Genomic DNA, 21,204 nt, shown 5'->3' with positions numbered 1-21,204 from the left:
CTTGTTGTGTTACTTTTATTGAGCTACTCGATGTCTTTGATAATACTTATTGACTTGGACTATATTAGTATACTCGCACAAGCATACATCGTAGCACGCCGTTTACACCCGTTCAGGAGTATGAAACTTGACATTCATTGATCATGTCCATGTATTCTTGTATTATCCGCTTCCATTATGATAGTAAGCCTATGACCATGCTGGGCGGATTGAGATATTGGCACGTGAGTTGTCCGTGCGGTCGTGATTGATAATATAGGCATGAGATGCCGTGAGCACATGATTTGTGATTTGGGACTCGTGACTCTTGATTTTGAAATGAGGTATCTCAGAGTAATATTGTTGTGAGACTTGTGTTAGAGCGGCTTGATTAGTTGGTTGTCATTGTTTTGCTTATTCGGCTTCACTAGTGCTTTAACAGTGCTCTGATTACTTTATTGTTTATATCACATGTTTATTCCTCGTTGTCATTTACTAATTCTTGCTTTCATTATTAGCTTTATACTTATATACTGCACAGGTTATTATAACTAATAAGTGTCTTGACTTGTACCTCATTACTACTCCATCGAGATTAGTCTTGGTACTTACTGGATAACAATCGTGGTGTACTCATACTACACTTTTGTACATTTTTGTGCAAGGCCAGGAATTAGAGATATCGGACTCAGGCAGAGTTAGCTTCTTGATCGCAAGGATTCAATGTAGAGTTACTTGGTCATCCCAGTCCCTTGGAGTCCTTTTCCTTTGAATGTATTGTGAAATCTCTAATCGAACAGTATTGTACTTGAGTTATGTTATGCATTCAGTAGAGTTCATGACTTTGTATTAGCTAGTCTTTGGAGGTTATTGTGATTATTACTGCATAGGCTTGTTTTACCTTTATTTCGGTATTCATATTAAATATTGCTTTAAAATATCATGTTTAACTAGTTTAATTATTGTAAGTAATCGGCTTATCTAGTCTTAGAGACTAGGTGCCATCACGATGCCTAATGTGAGATCTTGGGTCATGACAGCTAGGCAAGTCACTTACCTCTCATGAACAATTTCCACAATCTAATACCGTCTCCTTAGAAATACTCCTCAAAACAAATAAAATCTAGTCAAATATCATCTATGAAAGTCAAACAATGCTAAAGAAAACATCCCCAATCAATAAAAGATCAATCTTGGCCAAAATCTCAAAAGTCAACAAAAAGTTAACTCGCGCCCACATGGTCGATTTGGAATTAGGACCAATCCTAATTACCCATTTATCATCGAGTCCGGATATGTGATTTATTTCGAAATCTGATCTCAATTTGAGGTTTAAATTTTAATTTTATAAAAAAAAATTAAATTCGACCAAAACCCCTAATTTCTACCTTGAAATTAATGAAAAAGTAATTGAAATTGAATGAAAAAAATTGAAGTTACTAACCAATGAATTTGGGAAGAAATTATTCTTCAAAAATCGCCTCTATAGAGTCTAGGGTTGAAAATAGTGTAAAATGAGTTAAATCCCGAAATTCTAATATTTTACCCAGCTGCAGATGTTACAATTACGAACACTTGTTCGAATTACGATGTTCGCAAATGCGAACCAGTGTCTCAGCTCCATAGGTATCACAAATGTGCCATCATCATCGCAATTGCGAAGTTATTGCCTCCGCAAATGCAAGAGAAACATAGCAATTGCGAAGAAGCCATTCTCCCAGGTCACAAATGCGAAGCTCCCCCATATCACAAATGCGACTATTTCTTTGTAAAAGTGAAGTACAAGTCCCCCAGTCTCATATTGCAAATGCGGGATCGCATTTGCGAGTATGTCTTTGCAAATGGCAAATGCAAGGATCGCATTTGCGAACATGTCTTCGCAAATGTGAGACTTACAGGTTCAAAATATCAGATTTTCCTCAATAGTTTAAAAATACTCGCAACACATTTGAAACTCACCTGAGCTCCTCGGGCTCCAATCCAAACATTCTCACAAGTGTAATAACAGCACACAAACTTGCTCGCAAGTTCAAATCATCAAAGTAACATCAAATATCAAGAATCGATTATTAAAACTCAAGATTTTTCAAGTTTAGAACTCATTTGTCTAACTTTTCACGTAATGCGCTAAAACGGCCCTGGGTCACCCGGAACCCCAACCAAACATATGTATAAGTCCAAAATATCATACAAACTTGCCAGAATTGTGAATACACCGATCCGAGACCGTTTACCAAAAACGATGACTATGTCAACTCTAGTCATTTTAAAGTCAAAAATTATATTTTTTTAAAGAAAAAACCACATTTAATTTTTTTGGAAATCGACGCGGACCGCGCACGCAAGTTATAAATCATTAAATAAAGCTATGAAATGTATCGAAACACAGAAAGGAAAGCTAGTACTCAAAACGACCGGTCGAGTCGTTACAATAATGGTAAAAGTTTAAGAACTATACATTTAAATAACATTTTAAATGAATTCTTTTTTTAAAACTCTACGTTTAGTCAAATAAGTCCTAATTTACACCAAATAAAAGGAAGCAACCCAAGAAAATAAAATGAAAAAGGTGTTTTGGACAAAGAGGGACTAGAGAACCATTTGTTGCATTATAAGGGAGGGAAACAAAAATACTAGAAAGTGAAAGGGTCAGCAGACACAAATAACTAACAAAGCAAAAATTTGGAGTTTGGAGCACCACTGAAGATGTACTGAACAGACAAGGTCCATCTCTCCTCCAACTATTTTTAGCATCTGGGGATGGAGCTGGCTTGTTCATCTTCCTCTTCCCTTCGATTTTCATCTGTTTTAACTCACCAAGATACTGCTGCTTCCCGCTACAGAAAGTTACCACCCACTTCACCTTCTTGTAAAGCTGCTAACTTTGTGCTAAAATCTTCCAAGAACTTGTCATCTTCAGCTGGATTCCACATTGGCTACACAAACTTTTCAAAGACTGTTTCATATAGAAAATACAGGCACATTTCCATCCGGGTATGTTTAATTTCACTATTTAATGATATATAATTGTGATTATTTCAATAATGTGCTGCTTTTTCATATCTTTCATTAGTTGAAATAGTATAGGGTAGTCAAGTTCTTGCGTTAATTTTAAGTCCCAAATGACTAAAGAAGTGAAAATATTAATTAGCATTTTCTTGCAAACTCTTCCAGCTTAGTTTGGTATTGTTGAGGGGGAGGACTCTGGTAAATTTTCTGCAGAAATGATTCTTTTTAGTTTCATCTTTTTGGTGTTAGTCAAATACACTAGCAAACAGCTTGAAAGGATAAAAATAAGAAATTGATAACTCTTTGAAAGATTCCAACCTCCCAAGTAAATACAGATTATGAAGAAACCAAAGTTGAAGGAGTTGCAGTTAAACCCTATATCCTCCTGAAGATGAGAAGACAAGATTTATTAAGTGCAGCATTTCAAAATTTTGACAGCTGCAGTATCTTGTGGAACAAAGTCATCAGCTCAACTTTATATGGCTTGCTTATATATGTTGGATTGATTATCTATCTTATGAAACACTAGTTATTGATGGAAAACATATATATATGCATTATAATCAACGTAGATAAAATATTCTGACAAAGGGGTAATGGGTATCACTAACTTGAAATGTTCAATTAATAGCATTTTCATGAAAGATAACATTTCCAGGCATGCTCTCAAGTTGGTACTGCTGGATCCGAACCAGTATTGGATAAGCTTTCACAATTTAAAGATGCCTTTTGGAGATTTTTGAGGCCCCATACTATACGTGGAACAGCATTAGGATCCCTGTAAGTGCTTATTATGAGTGAACACTTTGGTGAACTTGCAACAGGCACATCTAACTTGTGTTCGACTTGATTTCTTTGGCAGCTCATTGGTTACAAGAGCTTTGATTGAGAATCCAAATCTAATCAGGTGGTCATTAGCAATGAAGGCTTTTTCTGGTCTTATTGCTTTAATATGTGGGAATGGTTATATAGTAGGCATCAATCAAATATATGACATTGGCATTGACAAGTAAGTGATTGTTGAGTGGTAATATTTGTTAGGTATTGATGTGTAGATTGCTTGTTAACTTTAAGTTGCAGACTCTTCATGCATGATGGGCATAAATGAATCACAACTCGCCTCTTCCATTTTTCCCCAATAAGATAATGCAATTAATTTTTTCACAATGCTTGCAGGGTAAACAAGCCATACTTACCCATAGCTGCGGGAGATCTTTCAGTTCAGTCTGCATGGCTCTTGGTGCTATTGTTCGCTGTGGCTGGCCTTCTTATTGTTGGGATTAATTTTGGCCCCTTCATTACTTCTCTTTACTGTCTTGGTCTCTTTCTAGGTACCATTTATTCGGTCCCCCCATTTCGCATGAAGAGATTTGCTGTCGTAGCATTCTTAATAATTGCCACGGTATGCTTGTTTCTTTATGTATTTGTTTGCTTCTTATTTCTTCTTCAACAGTTGTGCGTAAAACTATCTAAAATAGTCACTTACATCCATACATCTTGCTTTGTTGATTTACTGAGAAGTTCTGCATGTGCTGAAGTACCTCCACAGAAGAAGCTTTATGCTTGAAATCGTGTTTGAGTAAATTATCTGGATACTGTATTGCAAATCTGCACTTTCCATAGGACACTCTTTTCTTTTTTGCATTTCGTTAGACTTCTTTAATTTATCTACTACTTAGACTTGGAAACTCAAGAAAAGCACTATGGCATCAAATTTATCTACTACTTAGACTTGGAGACTCAAGAAATGCTATGGGATTGTTGAGTTTGGAAAGGGGAGGTCTTACAGATTGGTGTTTATGCTTTGACATGCAAATTTTAGGCTCTTTTACAGAATTTTGCATGACATTTAACAGGGGTATATGCTCCCAATTGTAAAATAGAAAGGAGAATAGTGTGGAGGGAAATTGGTGCAGTGAGGGGTTTGATGGAAGGTCCTTGGGTAGTTTGTGATGACTTTGATGTCACAAGGTACCCAACTGAAAAAGGGTCTGTTTGAGGAGGTCTAGAGCGATGGTGGAATTTTTAGACTTTATAGAAGACATGGATCTGATCGATACTCAATTAGAAGGGGGTTCGTATACCTGGTTCAAAGGGGATAATCATACAACTGCTTCTAGAATTGACAGATTTCTAATTTCAGAAGAATGGGATGACAGTTTTAGAAATATCAAGTAAACTCTCCAACAAAGGTTGATTTCTGACCATGTCCCTGTGTCCTTACGTTGTGGTGCTTGGGAGCAAACTAAATCATATTTTAAGTTTGATAATTGGTGGCTGAATACTGAATGTTTTGTAGACTAAATTAGAAAATGGTGGACATATTTTGATTTTTCAGGAAGGCCGGACTATATTTTAGCTTATAAAGCTCTCAAAGGCAAGCCAAAAGAATGGAGTAGAAGCAATAAGGGAAATTTGGGAATGCAAAAATCAAACTGTTGAGTCAATTGGCAGGTTTTGATTCAATACAACAAACAAGAGCTCTAGCAGAGGAGGAATCAGTGAGGAAGGTAGCTGTTCTCATGGAATATGAGGATCACCTCAAGAATGAAGAAATTGCATGGCGACAGAGATCCAGGGCCCTTTGGCTCAAAGAGAGGGATAGAAATACAAAGTTTTTTCATCGAACTACCAATGCACACAAGAGACGCAACAACATTGACCAACTAGTGATTCAAGATGAAAAAATGGAGGAGCCAAACATAATTAAAAATGAGATTATTGAATTTTATAAGAATTTATACACAGAGCCTGAAGAGTAGAGACCTTTGGTCAGATTTGACAATTGTCCTACAATTTCAGAAGAGGAGAAGGAGTGTCTACAAAGCAAATTTGAGGAGCAAGAGGTCTTGAGTTGCTTGAAGATGTGTGCAAGTGACAAGGCCCCATGAGTCAATGGGCTTCTTCATCAAGTGTTGGGATATTTTGAAGCAGGATATTATGGAGGCTTTCAACAACTTCCACTCCCAAGAAATATTTGAAAAGAGCTACAATGCAACATACATAGCTCTAATTCCTAAGAAGACATAAGAAGACATGGGCTAAGGAATTGAGAGATTTTATCCCTGTTAGCCTGATATGGAGTTTTTACAAGCTGATCTCAAAGGTTTTGACTAAAAGACTAAAAAGGGTGGTAGACAAACTAGTGGATGCAAAACAGATGGCTTTCATCAAAGGAAGACAAATAATGGATGCAATTTTGATTGCTAATGAAGCTGTGGATTCAAGAATCAAACAGAAAAAGCCAGGAATTATGTGTAAACTAGATATTGAGAAAGCTTACGATCATGTCAACCAGAGATTCCTGCTGAAAATGTTAGAACAAATGGGTTTTGGGGAGAAATGGATCAATTGGATGATTTTCCATCCTCATAAATGGATCCCCTCAAGGTTTCTTTCTTACTCATAGAGGTTTAAGGCAAGGAGATCCCCTATTTCCTTTCTTTTCATAATAGTCATGGAAGGTCTGAACAATATGATTAAGACAGCAAAATTCAATGGATGGATTAAAGGTTTTGAGGTTACCAGAAATGGAACTAACAGTCTAGAGATCACACATCTCCAATATGCTGATGACACTCTAGTCTTCTATGATGCTGAAGAGGAGCAGTTGAGATTTCTAAGAATTATTTTGGTATTGTTTGAGGGTATCTCAGGACTTCACATTAACTGAAAAAAGAGCCACATTTTCCCCATTAATGTAGTTCCTAATAAGGAACATCTGACACTAGTATTGGGAGGAGAAGTAGGAACTCTACCTACTGTTTATCTTGGGATACCTTAAATCCAAAGAGATTTGGAATTCTGTTATTGAAAAATGTGAAAAGAAGCATTCCAAGTGGGAAGCACAATATCTATCAATGGAGGAAGGCTTATCCTAATTAACTCAATACTAGATTCACTTCCTACATCTATGATGTCACTGTTTCCAATTCCAGCCGGAGTTACTCAGAGAATGGACAGACTCAGAAGGTCCTTCTTTTGGAAAGGGAATAAGGATAAAAAGGTCTTCCATTTGGTCAAATGGAAATCTCTCACGGTTGGAAAAGGTCAAGGTGGTTTGGGTATCAGAAACTTGAAGAATCAAAGCAAGGCTCTCAAAATAAAATGGTTATGGAGAGTTTTTGAAGGAATGGAGCAAGGCTATCAAACTTGAAGGAATGGTTATACAGAAATGGAGGGAGCGAAATAGGAGAGTTTTTGAAGGAATTGAATCACCTTTTTCAAATATTGGTAATAGTCTTTTATCTTTGCTAGCTTATTGGTGTACTCATGTAGCCCCCACTTGTGTGGATCTTTGGGCGTCTTTTGTAGAGAATCATGTTCTGATGTAAATTCTTTACTTTTCTGTATAACTCTGTTAAAAGGAAATTTTCCCTTTCTATTGGATTAATATAATTTACCTTATCAAAAAAAAAAATGAAATGGTTATGGAGATACTTCCAAGAACCTCAAATCTTATGGAGCAATGTGATCAAAGTTAAATATGGCGAGGAAGACAACTGGGTGTCAAAGGAAGTCAGTACATCATATGGAGTTAGTGTGTGGAGATCTATTAGGTCACTCTGGCCTATAATGAAGAACCACTCTTTCATTAAAGTGAAGAATGGTAACAAAACTTCATTTTGGAATGATAGCTGGTTGGGACATGGATGTTTAAAGGAACTTTTCCCTTATATGTATGGTCTGGCTCAAAACCAACAGAAGACTATAGCTAACATTTGAACTTCTCAAGGATGGGATCTTGTACTTAGAAGATTGTTGTATGACTGGGAGATAATAAGATTGACCGACTTTTACAAGAATCTGGAAGCATTTAAGGGAATACAAAATAGGGTGGACTTTGCTCCCTTTCAAGGTCTCAAGTTCGAAACCCACTGGGTGCAAACAATTTCTGAGGGCCATCGGACTGGGTAAAACCTGAATTAATCGTGGTGCACTTGCGGGAAACTCCTTGCCGAGGGCCTGTGCACCCTCGGGATTAGTCGGGGCTCTTAGAGACTCGGATACCCGGTGCAAATAAAAAAAAAAAAGAATAGGGTGGACTCACTATGGTTGCAGATCACAATAGAGGAGTTTACGAGGTGAAGGCAGCATATAAGATTTTGAATCACACTAATTCACAGGTAACTAATTTGCCATGAAAGCATATATGGAGAATCAAGATTCCCTACAAGGTAGCTTGTTTCACTTGACTACTAGCAAAGGAGGCTGTTTTAACCCAGGATAATCTCATAAAGAGAGGGATCTCATTATGCTCAAGATGCTTTCTATGTGAAATGCTGAGACAGTTAGCCATCTATTTTTACATTGCAAGATAACAGACCAACTATAAAAAATCTTTATTAGTCCCAGGGGTATTTCATGGACAATGCCCTGAAAGATTACCGAAGTTCTTTTCAGTTGGGATGAAGCTGGAGCGGAAGTAACAAATAGAGATAGATGGAGGACTGTCCCGGCATGTATTTGGTGGATAGTCTGGAAAAAGAGGAATTCTAGATGTTTTGAGGATAGAAGTAACTCAGTGGAGAAGATCAAACTTAGTTGTGTTCTACTCTTTTATTTTTGGTGTAAACAGACTTACACAGAAGATACTGTGTCAATCTTAGATATTCTTGGGTCTTGCTAGGATTGCATACCAGTTCTCTTATTTGTACTTACTTGTAAATATGGTTTTCAGTACAACCTATATACTGATTTTTTTAATATATACAAATGTTATCAGTTCATAAAAAGAAAAGCACTATGGCATCGTGAGAAAAACGGAGCATGATACAATTTGTATTCACATGAAGCATAGAAGGTGTAGGGCAGGTGGTGGTAGTGCATTTAGTGCCCAGTACATTGTTTCTCTTCTTTTGCCTTTTAAAAATAATTTTTTGCCACTAGTTTTTAGAGAAGATAGCCAGTTAAGCATGACTGGTAGCCAAGTGTTAGTTTGAACCTGGTGGCTAGCTACAGTCGGTGTAGCTGTCCGCTTGAGTGCAATGGGGTTAGTGTACCATTTTGGCAGTGGAAAAATTTCTTCACCAGGAAGCCGATTGTAAGCATGGCTTGTAGGATTTCTATGCTTGGTGATGGTTGCCTGAGGGGCACGACCACCTATGTTACCCAAAGTTGTCTTTCTCCTTGCTTCCGTGTTTAAATAGCTCTTGCTCTCTGTATCAATTTCAGACCATAACTCAAAAGAGGGGCATTTACCCAAATTGACTCCAATCCAATGTACTGGTGCAGCCTAGTGAACAATATTACCATCTTTGAATTAGGATTTCTAACAGCTTCTACCTGTGACTGCTAGAGGCATTTTGTAATAGCAACCACTATATTGTATCTTGGTCCACACTTACTGTCATTACTAAGGTGTTCTTGCAGCTGTTCATAATTGCATTTGAAGATGTCCTCATCATTAATCGTAAGCAGTTTAAATTATGGAACCCCCTAATCTTATAATGTTTCAAACCATATCCTTCTCTATGGCTTAATCTTCCTTTCTATCAAGAATTATTTTGTTGAACCTTCCATTACCTTCAATAAGACTCTATCATCCATAACAAGTCTAACATCTTTTCACAATTCTAAATGGTTGATGTAGTGCAGTTATTCCTTGCATTTTAATGTTTGGTGGTGCCAAACAATTTGAGTGTTTGGTGGTGCTCTGTATCTCTTTGCATTAGCCAATAAATATCACCTTCAATTAAGAATATAATAATTAAAAGGATTCAATAATTGATATGCATTGCAGGTACGGGGTTTTCTTCTTAATTATGGTGTGTATTATGCCACAACAGCTGCTCTGGGGCTAAGCTTTCAGTGGAGGTGAATGTTTTTCTGCTACACACATTATTTCTATGGAAAGATACATTTGCCTTTTCTCCATCTGTCTATTTTATTTATCTAACTAAAGAAACAAAACCTTCCTATTAACATATAAACTTGCATATAGGAAAGTATGTTTCTTTCAAAGCTAAAAAAGCATTAAATTATATATGAGAAAGCAAACACAGCCCACCACAGGCCAACTTTCAAATCTCTTCCTCATGTTTTTAGAAGCCATTTTGCTATTCTTGTGGGAGATCAGACCAATTCTATGGATGCAGCGTCTATACTGAAAGGTAGTCAAGGGATTAAGTAATAATTGTTGGCATTCTAAATAAACAAAAAGTCGAAAAAACATCTATCTAAATTCACACTTTGGCACCCAAATTAATAAATAGCAGTGCAGGAGTTTTAACTCTCATTGTTGATCTTCTCCCTTGCATGCATGTGAAATGAGACATGGAAAAGTAAACATACAGAGTAGGAGGTATAATCTTCATAAGTTGGTTCATACTACTTTTTCTCAACAAAAAAAAAAAAAAGAAAAGGAATCTTGATACATTGGTTCACTGGATGAACTCCCAGAATTTAACTCGAACTATTCTTTTGCACTTCCAATACGAAGTTTGCATACACTAATTTGAGCCAAAATAATGAGTGAGCTGGTTTGGTTATCCAAAAATTAGATGGTAAGGATACCTCCCAGTCCCTTTCTATAGATAAATTAAGAAAAGAATAGTGGTAAACAAAAGATCAAATTTTCAACTTAACTGCAGTGCATAATCAGTTTTACTGACTGAACTAACTTTTCTTGTATATTTTTGTTATTGATAATCTGATTTAATAATATACCTTTTCACCTGCAGCTCACCTGTTGCATTTATTACCACTTTTGTGACTTTGTTTGCACTGGTCATTGCCATCACCAAGGATCTACCAGATGTGGAGGGTGACCGCAAGTAAGTTTTATTATAAACTTTAAACAAATTTGTTACTTCTTTCCCTTATTTCAGTGGGAAAAGTTTTTAACTAAGACTGGAAATTTTACTTCGATGTAAAATTTTAACTGCTTATACCTGTTTTGAATCTATTTCTCTCAACCCATATATCCTTACTTGAATTCTGTATTTTGGTTATAACTTTCACGTGATTCATCCTGTACCTCATTGCTGATAGGCATTTCTCTGACTGTCTTGTATTTATTGAAAAGAAACTATTTCAAGCTTTACTGTTGTTGAAAAATTAATATAGTTATAGGTTAGAATGTCTAAATTTGTGGTGGAAAAAAAGAAGAAGAAGAATGTGTCTAAATTCAATCTGTATGATATACTATTGTAGGTAGAGGATAATTCCTACTAGATTAAAACTCCTATCTAAGGAGACCCTCTTGTGTAGCATCAACACCTGCAGAGTTCGTAACTGTTGACATCTACAGAGTTCGTCCTTTTCATTTCATGTACTTATCTAGGTTTCAGATATCTACCTTGGCAACGAAGCTTGGTGTGAGAAACATAGCATTCCTTGGCTCTGGGCTTTTGTTGGCAAACTACATTGGTGCTGTAGTTGCTGCAATTTACATGCCCCAAGTGAGTTCATTTTTCCATATAGGTTGTTTGATATTTTACTTTATGTTTGATATATGGGATCTCACTGGGTTGTTGTTGCTTGGTATATGTTGGCATTTTCTGAGATCCTGATTTTTGCTCTCTTCCAGCAATGATTAATAGCATCACTCTTTATTGAACTCGTTACAGGCATTCAGGAGCAGCTTAATGATACCTGTACATGCCATCTTGGCATTGTGTTTAGTCTTCCAGGTACTTAGTTTAAGATTTGAGTCTAATCTTTATTGTTCAGTGACATTTGGTTCTCACACTCGTTGCTAATGTGTTCAGTGACATTTGGTGCTCTATCATTTGGTTCTCACACTCGTCGCTAATGTGTTGGAAAATGTATGCTTGCCTTCAATTTTTCTGATTCCCATAGACTTAAAAATCTAACCATTACTTATTAAGTAATTATGAATAAAGTTGCCAATGACTGGAATATGCTTGGTTTCTATAATGATGGCCTAAGTCTGAGAGTGCCATATATTCCAGTTATTTTCATTTGTCCCATAATCGGTTCATCTTTGTTAATTGGTTAAGCCTGTATGCTGAATGTTAACGTGAAGAGACCCCTTTTTATTTCTACTCTGTGAGATCAAGTATTTCTTCGTTCGGTCAAGAGTATGAATAAATGCATGAGACAAGTATTGTCAACTCTTACAAGCATTTCGTTGAGATACCATTTCAATACACTCTTATACTATGTGTAATGTTTAAATTATTGGTACAGCTTGAAGAAGATTTTTATTGCCAAACTGCCACTCTTTTGTATCATGTTTGTGGTTATACACAAGGAAAATGTTACTTACGAAACTTGACCAATGATAGGATTTGCATATCATATTGTGGTAGATTCTAAACTACAGTTAGAAAGTTACATTTGGCTTATCTCAGACTTAAAAAACTCGGTAAATGCCAAAGGAAGAATAAATAGGTTCTGTGCCTTCACAGTAATGCTCTTAATGTTTTATCAATTATATTCTGGGGATAATGGTATTGTGTTTGCTACTTCTTTGTTGGACAAGCTGTGGTTTCAAGTAAGTGATTGGTTCCCGTGTTCGGAGTCTAGAAATTTTTCCTCAGACATATAAAATGATTTGTTATCTATTTGCAGGCATGGTTGTTGGAAAAAGCGAATTACACTAAGGTAATTTTGATGCAGTTTTGCATGAGTTTGTGGCTGTTATCTAAAGATTATGTTTATTCTGATGGTAAACAATTACAATTTGCAAGCATTGATCTCATTAATCACATTGTACAATTTCATACTGTCTTTTTGTCACGGCTTCTTTTGTTCTTTGCAAAAGAAAATAGAGTCCACAACCAAGTCGATTGTAATCAATGGTTTAATTTTTAAATTCACAAGCTCGGTCAATTCAAGATTTAGGCTTGCAATTGTTTCGTCCACTGTCCCTGGGAGCGGGGGAAGGAGGAGTTTACCACTGTCTGATATTTGTATTTTGTAATTTTTTGCAGGAAGCAATCTCAGCATACTATCAATTCATATGGAATCTCTTCTATGCTGAGTACCTTATCTTCCCTTTCATCTAACAAATACTTGAAAAAAAGTTTTTGTTCTGTAGCCTTTATCTTTTCAAGTAGCAGCCAGAAGGCAGGGGGATATCAAAGTGAATATACAGAATTGGAAGTTGTTTACTTCTGGTTTGGTGCTACCATCTGCTGGACAAAGGAAAAGTGTGTCGAAAAATGCCAGTTCTACGTTAGGTTTTGTAAGCCGCTTGCATGGAGATGCTGGAGTAGAGAATTTCTTTATGCGTTTTGTTTCAATTGTTGTATATTTCTAGGACATTCATCGATCAATCGAAGAATGAGTCTTAGTCATTTTTTAATTGTTATTGAATAAGAATGTAGTATGAAAATCAGCAGATGCTGTTACCCTCACTTTCAGTTTGTCTATACACAGCAATAATACTGCATCTCAATACGGAATGATTATGTTATTTATTCCATACGCTCAATACGGAATGATTATGTTATTTGTATCCAGGAATTCTGACATTCCAAGATGTTTACTAGAGTTTTACTTCTATATTTAAAGTCAAATCACTTATGAAGTAATTACAGGTAAAATTCTGTAATAAGCATTAATTGATAATCTGATAAAAATGGTAATTACTTGCTGTAATGGATTAAAACTCATTGATAGTGTTAGAATAAACAAAGATGTAATCAGATGAACACGGGAAGACAGTAGAAGGTGACTCCGAGGCATGCGAACGGAACAATAGGGATACCTTGAAGTTTCCAGTAAGCTCAAGCATGCCTCCCTATCGATCCGCTCTATCAGAAATGCCTCCCTATCGATCCGCTCGATCAAAAGTACCTGGATATGCACAAAGAATGTCTAGAAGCGTAGTATGAGTACATCACAGTTGGTACCCAATAAGATCAAGAATAACCTCAGAATGATGAGCTGATAAAGGACTTTGGGAGACTTTATTAATCTTTTTCTTCTGTATAATGTACAAAAGAATGGGATAAAGAATGGCTACATCTTGCTTCAAAAATCTACATGGGAGTTGTAAAGAATCAATCAATCAAATACACCTAAAAATCCTAAACTGCAAAGAATCCTACCAGAAATTTCTTGAAGAAAGAAAAATGTTGTAAGAATCATTTGTTATCCTCCTAACTACTAATCACCATATATGCCTCTACTCTACTAATTCAGAATATACTAGTGTTTCAGAACCTGAAGGTCTTTTCTCCTCGGTTACTTCTCTAGAAAAAAGTGTACAAGTATGAAGTCGACCAGCTTTGAATGGAGATCTTGGAGACAATTGCACCTCCTCCATAACGCGAAATTGGAGCTCTGATGGATAGTCCCTCATACATCCTATCCGAGGTCCAGCTCCTGTACTCCATTTGCATGATAACTGATTAGCCAACTGATATGACTTCATTCTTTTGTGTGAATTTATTCTCTTCATTATCTTCTCTTTTGGGATAGGTTCTCCATACTCTTCTTCATTTTCATCAAATAAGTTCTTCTTTGAAACTGACAACTCTGTATCTGATAAATATTCTTCTGCTGTTTCGTATCCATCTGCAGGAGTTTCCACTGACTGCTGCATGCTGTCCTTTGGCGCTTCCACTTGTCCTGCCTTCTTGAACAGCTCAAGTATGCCTTCCTTTACTGGTATTTCTACTGCAATTTGGGGTCTTAATCCTCGGGATCGTCTCGACAATGGTGGTATTGAACTCTCTGCGTCCTTGCAATACTTTCTAGTAGAATCTGTCTTCCCCCTGTCTGAGCTTTTGGCTTTGCTCTCTTCACTAGATTTGGTGAAATCTGGTGCCGATAAACTATTACGCAGACTGGAACCACTCTCTTTCCTTATAAAAGGTGCTTCTTCCCCATCACTGGGCGATTTCTGCAAAATCAGGATTAAATAAAGCTCAATGCGTTAGCCACGACTTATCTACACTTGATCTTATCCAAATGGCTGAGAAAGCTATATGTGTTAGGCACGACTTATTTTACGATCAATGTGCCAAACACGATAAAGGCTGGAGAGGATTACCTGGATAACACTGATGTCGATATTCTGTTGCTCAAGATATGACATAAATTCTTCAAAATTCTCCTCTGTGGGAAGATAATGTCCACTGTGAGGCCAGACCACCTATTTCGTACAATAAGTTAGATTCATTAATTCCCAGGTGTAAGGAAAAAAAATTGTGACAAAGCTGGGCAAAACCATGGCAATTTCTCTGTACCTTTAGAACGCCATCTTCCACCACTAATCTCCCAGCAGACAATGCGGCACCACCAGCCAAAAAACTCGAATGCTGAAAAGTGCCTTTCTGCTTCAATCCGACATACAAGATCTTGGACACACTTAGCACAAAAATCCACTTGGCATCTTGAGGGCCTCCCCTTGTATCAAGAAGCTTCCCGCTCTGCTTGTGGATGAACTTCCCATCCACCACCACAACTTCATATGCCTCTCTCTCTATCTGCAATTGATTATTCACTACTGGTGAGTTGCATCAAAGATACATTTCCACCTAAAAACTGTAGCAAAGATATAACTTAAGCATTGTGAACATCTACAGCCCATTTGGCACAGCTCCCTGATTTTAGTTTATTTTTGAAACTGAATATAGGAATTCCAGCACAGATCCATGCAAAAATAGACACAACCATAGCAAAACAAAAACGTTCAGCACTCCTCACTGATTCAAAGACATACAAGTTCATATCCATGCCAAATCTAAACTCTCATTGTCATGTGATAACTCTAAAGGGAATTTATCTCTACAAAGAAGATTAAAAACTCACCGGACCGAGATACTTGATGCATTGTTGATGAAGTTTTGACCTAAGGCACTTCTCAAGATTTATTTCTTTACCATCACCTATGTCCAACCTGCAAGGCAAATCGCGTGCAAAATATTTAGTTCAGCAAAGTAATTGAAGAAAAGTTGTTTGTTTGAATTTCTTGCTAGTCATAGGAAACCTCACCAATAAAAGAAGGGCTGTTTACTGTCAGCTTGGAGCCAGTTATTGTAATAAAATTGAAGATTGTGACCATAACGATGCCGGGGATCAATCTGTTTCCGCATTGTGAAAGATAAATACAAATCCCGCAAATAATAAAAGTAAATATTGTTATTCGAACTTTGTTAGGACCGGAACTTACTGCTTCAAGCCAATGTTGTAATGCAAGCTTACAGGCCTTTTCATCTTTAGACAGACCTTTACCAACCTACAAAACACAGACAAAAATTACCAAAAAGATCAGTACATTAGGGAAAAGAAAAGATACAAGGATTTTGTTGACAGTAATGTCCAAAGCATACCTTAGCAGCTCTAGTTAATGCTCTAGACCAACGAGAAACCGCAGTTTGAGGTTTCTCAATGTCAAAGAATGATATAGAACTATGCTTGAGTTCAACAGTATCTAATAGCTTCCACCTGTAAATTACATTCAAATAAGGAACCAAAAGGAATAGGCATGCACAAGGCATGAAAAAATCATGCTCTTATATTTGAACTATCATACCATCTTTGCTCTACTAGAACTGCACAATCTGCTAGTTGCCTACGAGTCCGAAAACTTTTGTATGTCTTCTGCAACTTTAAGGCAGCACGATCTCTGTGTTCACCGTATTCTGGTGGCACAATCTGACTATTCTTCTCAGAGATGCTATGCAATTTGTCAGGAGTTTCATCCCTGCTCCTACGGCTGTCTGATCTTATCATCATCTTATCTTCCTTATCAAATACAGGAGACTTGAGTGCCAACTTGGCCTCCAATTCCCTTCTTTTAAAACTAAGAGTTCCTTCAATAATCATCTTCCCAGAACCCAAAGACCTTAACATTTTTGACTGTTCAGGAATTTGGTTGACGAAATTTATAGGCTGCAATGTAGTCCTACCGTCACTTCCAAAACTTATCGTTCTCACTAAATACGACTCCAACCTACTATTCAAATCATCCAAATTGGCAAATGGACAGGAAAACGATATGCCCATCTGCCTAAAATAAGTTTACCAAGATAATTTCTATTCCTAAAAGAATTTCCAAAATATGAAAACCTGCAAAAATAAAGAGAAAAGGATTAGAGCATAAGACATTAATCCAACAATGCTTTAAAAAAGGCAGCAGCAGACAGATGCTCAATTTCAAAAGCACAATATTAAAGAAACATAAGAATGTGGTGAACTTTGTTCTTAAAAAAGAAAGAATAATGGAAAACCTAAAGAATCAGAATTATACAATAGATGCCCGGCATTCCATAAATCTAAAGCATTAGAATTTAATTGTCTTTTTGATGAATAGTAACTCTACCAAAAACCCAGCTTATCTGGTCTTGAATCTCATAAATAAAAAATTACAAATGAAAAAACTAATCACATTAAATGTTTGGGTAGAATGGAGTTCTAAATTTTGACTTAGATTAAATTCAATCATATACCACCATTTGAATGCCTTGAAAACATCATCTGAAATTATTTACCATTTGCATATTATTGTGAAAATAGCAAGGAATGGGAAGAAAAAAACAGACAAAAGAACATAATGCCATAGAAAATGGAGAATGTGAATTTTTCTCAAAGGCACAAGGAAAGGTTTGAGGCAGAACAAAAGTCCGATCTAATATGAAAAGGACATAAACAAATGCAAAAACTGAAACTGAATACAATGTTAACAAAATGCAATCTTTTTAACACCCCTAGCTGTTAGCACAAACAAAAACAAAAATAATGACATGAGAAAAGGGTACAACTTTTTACCTTACACAATAGATATGACAATGATAAATTTGTCAGATTGTAAAGGAAAAGATTGAATCTTGAAAAAGCAATGAGAATGGAGAGGAAGAAAGAAAATGGAACCCCGGAAAAAAAAAGGAGTTTAGTTGAGAAAAAAAATGTGGGATTTTGAGAGAAATTTGGGATTCCTTGAGCTTATTTTTTAACAAAGATTTTTGAATGGAGTGACTGAGTCTAGGAACAGTGGTTGGTGAATGGTGATGTACGTTAGCTGTCCTTTGTTTATTCAATCCAACAAATAAACCATATATTTATAAGGGAAGGTAGAAATTAGAGAGAGAACAAAAAGTATGTATGGAGACAAATGACAGAAAATAAGGGAGTGTAACAGATAGATACTTTTCCAACCACGTGTTCTTCTGCTTCACTACATTACGAAGTTTCACATGAAATTTACATCAACTACATCAATTTATTATTTGATTTACTGTGTTCATTTGAATTGTTAAGTCGATTCTGGGAATTGATGATAATACTGTGTTTGGACAGGAACGAGTTTTTGCTAACATAATTTTTGTTTTGATAATAGTTTTATATTATAATCGTTTAGTTCCCAAAGATTATATTTGGAGATTTCAAATTTAATTTTGCTTCCCCTTGAAACGGATAACAATTAAATTTGTATGTGGTTTTAAGCATATGTCGATTGATTCAACATAAATAATCAAGAATATTAGATAAATGAGTTAAAGACAAAATGAATAATCAAACCAAATGCAATGTTACCGCCCAGTTGGAACTTAGGTTGAATAGTAATTTTGCCCTCGATCGGAGCAGTTCGAAGCCAATTGTGAATGAATAACAGACAATAAAGTAAGAACTTTACAATAACTAGAAAGCAGAAAAATGAGTTTGTATTGTCTTGATTTGTCTGTTACAATGTACCCTCAAAGAAAGAAAAACCTCCCATTTATATAGTAGGACAATTTCATCATTAATACAAGTCTAAAAAAAGGTTAAAATCTTCCTTTCTCATTAGTTACTGATCCGTAACCGTCATCGAGCGAGATCCGCACCGTGATATCCGGTTGGTTGCGGATATCACGACCCTCTATCCGTCGCGTACAACATAACCGTTCATTGTGCTTTCCAAAGTTTCAGGACTCGCCTCGAGTCTGGGGTGCGTCATTGTATCAGGTCCGATGGCGAGCACTTCGTTCACTTTTCACGGACCCCGATACATAGAGTTCCTAGTTTCGAATTCAATCTCGTATGTTCATTCCCTCACTTCATTTTATTCACCGGAATAGATCAGGGTGTACGTTATCCCCGATTTCACCTGTATACAAATTTCAACTATGGAAAACATTTGGTCCGACTCTATGTGTCCCATTTTTAGTGAACACAGTTATCTTGAAGATACTGTGCTAGTGATATGAATAAGCTATCTGCTAAATTAGTGCATACGGTGTTTGCACAAACTGATTCGAACATAGCTAAAGTATCATAGTCTCTATAATTATTGAGTTCGTATAGCCAGTTTTCGGACTGGTCATTCAAAAATAGCCACCGTTTACCAAGTCAATGAAAAATAGCCACTATTTGTTGCAATAGAGACCGGTCCAGCATAATATACTGGAGTTCGGTGCACCTGTGTATGAACTCCAACATATTATGCTGGACCGATATACTTTGCTGGCTCCAGTATAATATACTGGAGACTGGAGCACCGGTGCTCCAAACTCCAGTATATTATGTTGGACCGGTATACTTGCTGGAACTCCAGTATATTATGTTGGAGTTCTAGTGTACTTATGCTGGAACTCCATCATATTATGCTGGAGTTCCAGCATACTTATCCTGAAACTCCAGTATAATATGCTGGAGTTCAAGTATACTTATGCTGGAACTCCAGCATAATATACTTGCGTATTTTTCGGATTTTGAACAGTATTTTCGGTCAGATTTATCTTTACATGAAAAGTGGCTAAATTTTGATTACTTTTGAAACTGGACTATTTTTGAACGACAAGTTGTAAATCTGGCTATTTTTTAATTTCTCCCTTTTTTCTTTTCTTTCTTATTTTTCTTCTGCTTTAGCTTGATGTTCATCATCAGAACTTGCAAATGAAGGAAAGGACATAATCAATGTCGAACACCACTTGACTTGGACAACAGAGAAATTTCATGACGTGTATTTTGACATTTCCAGTTCCATATTAGGTTGGAAAACACAAAAAAGATATTGGAGGAATATAATTTAATTTATTAAAATTCGTTTACAGAATAAGAAAAACCCTCATGCAAAATTCAACACCTACTTTAATCAATGAAGAATATTCATTTATTTTGAAGTTTCAACTTTTTATTTTGCTGTCCCTGGACAAACTTGAAATTCCAGTTTTTCAAGGGAATACATTTTTTATTTTATATTTTCCTTAATCTTTTCCCTAGTTAGACAAATAACAAAAAATTTAATTTCTGCAGTGTTAATAAAAAAACTTTGGGATGGAGAAGAATAACACTAAACTCGACTAGAAAGTTTGGCAGTTTTCAAGTACAACTTACTTTTACTTTAGCACTCATCACTTAATTTCCAAGTTTCAATTTAGATAATACATTTCGCTTATCGAAAGTTAAATTATATGAATTTTGACCAACATTTTAAATTATATATTTTTCTAATCATATTGACATAAAAAAAATTACAACTTATAGTCTTATAGTACTTTCTGTATAGTTTTTGAATATTTAAACTTTAATTGTAAACTAATGAGTTAAACTAATCTAATTTAGCTTTAAATGTTAGTCAAATTAATTCTCGATAAACGAAATGTGTCGTCTAAATTATCGAAACAAAGGGAGTACTAAAGAAATTTACAATGGGAGTACTAAAGAAATTTACAATGTATTATGGGAAGTTAATGATAATGCTAAATATAGTTTGTTTCTTGAGCTAAGCGTTGAGTGTATCTTGTGATGCCACTTAGACAACTCTTACTCTATAGTGGAATTTATATATGAATTAAAGTCTTTTTAGTAAACCATATGCAGTTGAAATTATAAAGCAGTAAATAGGTCCCACTCATTGACGTTAACGCTTACTTTTCTAGTATGAAATACGGTAAAGTGAAAACATTAAACATCTTTACATAATTATAAATTAGGTCAACTGAACCCTATGAAGGAAATTAAAACAAAGAATTCTTAAGTAAGAGGAATTTATCTTTATTAATGGGGGAATCAGTATGTTTACTTTTATTACTAATCAACTGGCATAGAATAGAAGGTTTTTAATCATCACACCCATACGTGTTTGAAACATATTGAGGTTGTCGGTGTGACTTACACTATTTTCAAGCTAATTAAACTTAGCCTAATGTATGAGTTATACACAAACTGAAAATGAGAATATAGGAATTTGTCAAAAGTATTGGAAACCTCTTATTTGAAAGCTTACTAGTATTACCTTTAAATATTTTATTAATCCCTCCGTCTAAAAAAGAATGAACTTTTTACTATTTGAGGAGTTAAATATAAAATTTTCTT

The 21,204-nt window shown here is 35.8% G+C and overlaps 2 protein-coding genes across 2 annotated transcripts; one reads left to right on the top strand and one right to left on the bottom strand.

Moving 5' to 3' along the window:
• Window positions 1-2,626: 2,626 nt before the first annotated feature.
• LOC107817989 (homogentisate solanesyltransferase, chloroplastic) lies at window positions 2,627-13,400 on the top strand. The gene is made up of 10 exons (XM_016643890.2): window positions 2,627-2,973; window positions 3,647-3,768; window positions 3,851-3,997; window positions 4,165-4,390; window positions 9,731-9,804; window positions 10,671-10,763; window positions 11,273-11,390; window positions 11,559-11,621; window positions 12,526-12,558; window positions 12,888-13,400. Exons 1-10 carry the CDS (start codon window positions 2,740-2,742, stop codon window positions 12,960-12,962), a joined length of 1,185 nt encoding a protein of 394 aa, XP_016499376.1. The 5' UTR covers window positions 2,627-2,739; the 3' UTR covers window positions 12,963-13,400.
• Window positions 13,401-13,927: 527 nt separating this feature from the next.
• On the bottom strand, window positions 13,928-17,940 carry LOC107817988 (IQ domain-containing protein IQM6-like). The gene is made up of 9 exons (XM_016643889.2): window positions 17,677-17,940; window positions 16,442-16,977; window positions 16,239-16,353; window positions 16,079-16,144; window positions 15,901-15,989; window positions 15,718-15,805; window positions 15,153-15,392; window positions 14,957-15,058; window positions 13,928-14,806 (listed from the first exon to the last, which is right to left on the bottom strand). The coding sequence occupies exons 2-9, from the start codon at window positions 16,912-16,914 to the stop codon at window positions 14,087-14,089; spliced, it is 1,893 nt and encodes a 630-aa protein (XP_016499375.1). The 5' UTR covers window positions 16,915-16,977; window positions 17,677-17,940; the 3' UTR covers window positions 13,928-14,086.
• Between the last annotated feature and the right edge of the window lie 3,264 nt (window positions 17,941-21,204).

Source organism: Nicotiana tabacum, chromosome 6 (assembly GCF_000715075.1).
Source record: "Nicotiana tabacum cultivar K326 chromosome 6, ASM71507v2, whole genome shotgun sequence".
Taxonomy (NCBI): Eukaryota; Viridiplantae; Streptophyta; class Magnoliopsida; order Solanales; family Solanaceae; genus Nicotiana; species Nicotiana tabacum.
The sequence above is the reverse complement of the archived record's forward strand: the minus strand, read 5'-3'. Positions and strand labels throughout refer to the sequence as shown.

Bases quoted from the DNA above. Each gene is read 5' to 3' on its own strand.
- LOC107817989 (XM_016643890.2), top strand. From the start codon at position 2,740: ATGGAGCTGGCTTGTTCATCTTCCTCTTCCCTTCGATTTTCATCTGTT. The intron at 9,805-10,670 runs GTGAATGTTTTT...TTTCACCTGCAG, and splicing joins GGGCTAAGCTTTCAGTGGAG to CTCACCTGTTGCATTTATTA. The intron at 11,391-11,558 runs GTGAGTTCATTT...AACTCGTTACAG, and splicing joins CTGCAATTTACATGCCCCAA to GCATTCAGGAGCAGCTTAAT.
- LOC107817988 (XM_016643889.2), bottom strand. From the start codon at position 16,914: ATGGGCATATCGTTTTCCTGTCCATTTGCCAATTTGGATGATTTGAAT. The intron at 15,806-15,900 runs GTGAGGTTTCCT...TTTGCCTTGCAG, and splicing joins AAACAGCCCTTCTTTTATTG to GTTGGACATAGGTGATGGTA. The intron at 14,807-14,956 runs GTAATCCTCTCC...CTGATTTTGCAG, and splicing joins TCGACATCAGTGTTATCCAG to AAATCGCCCAGTGATGGGGA.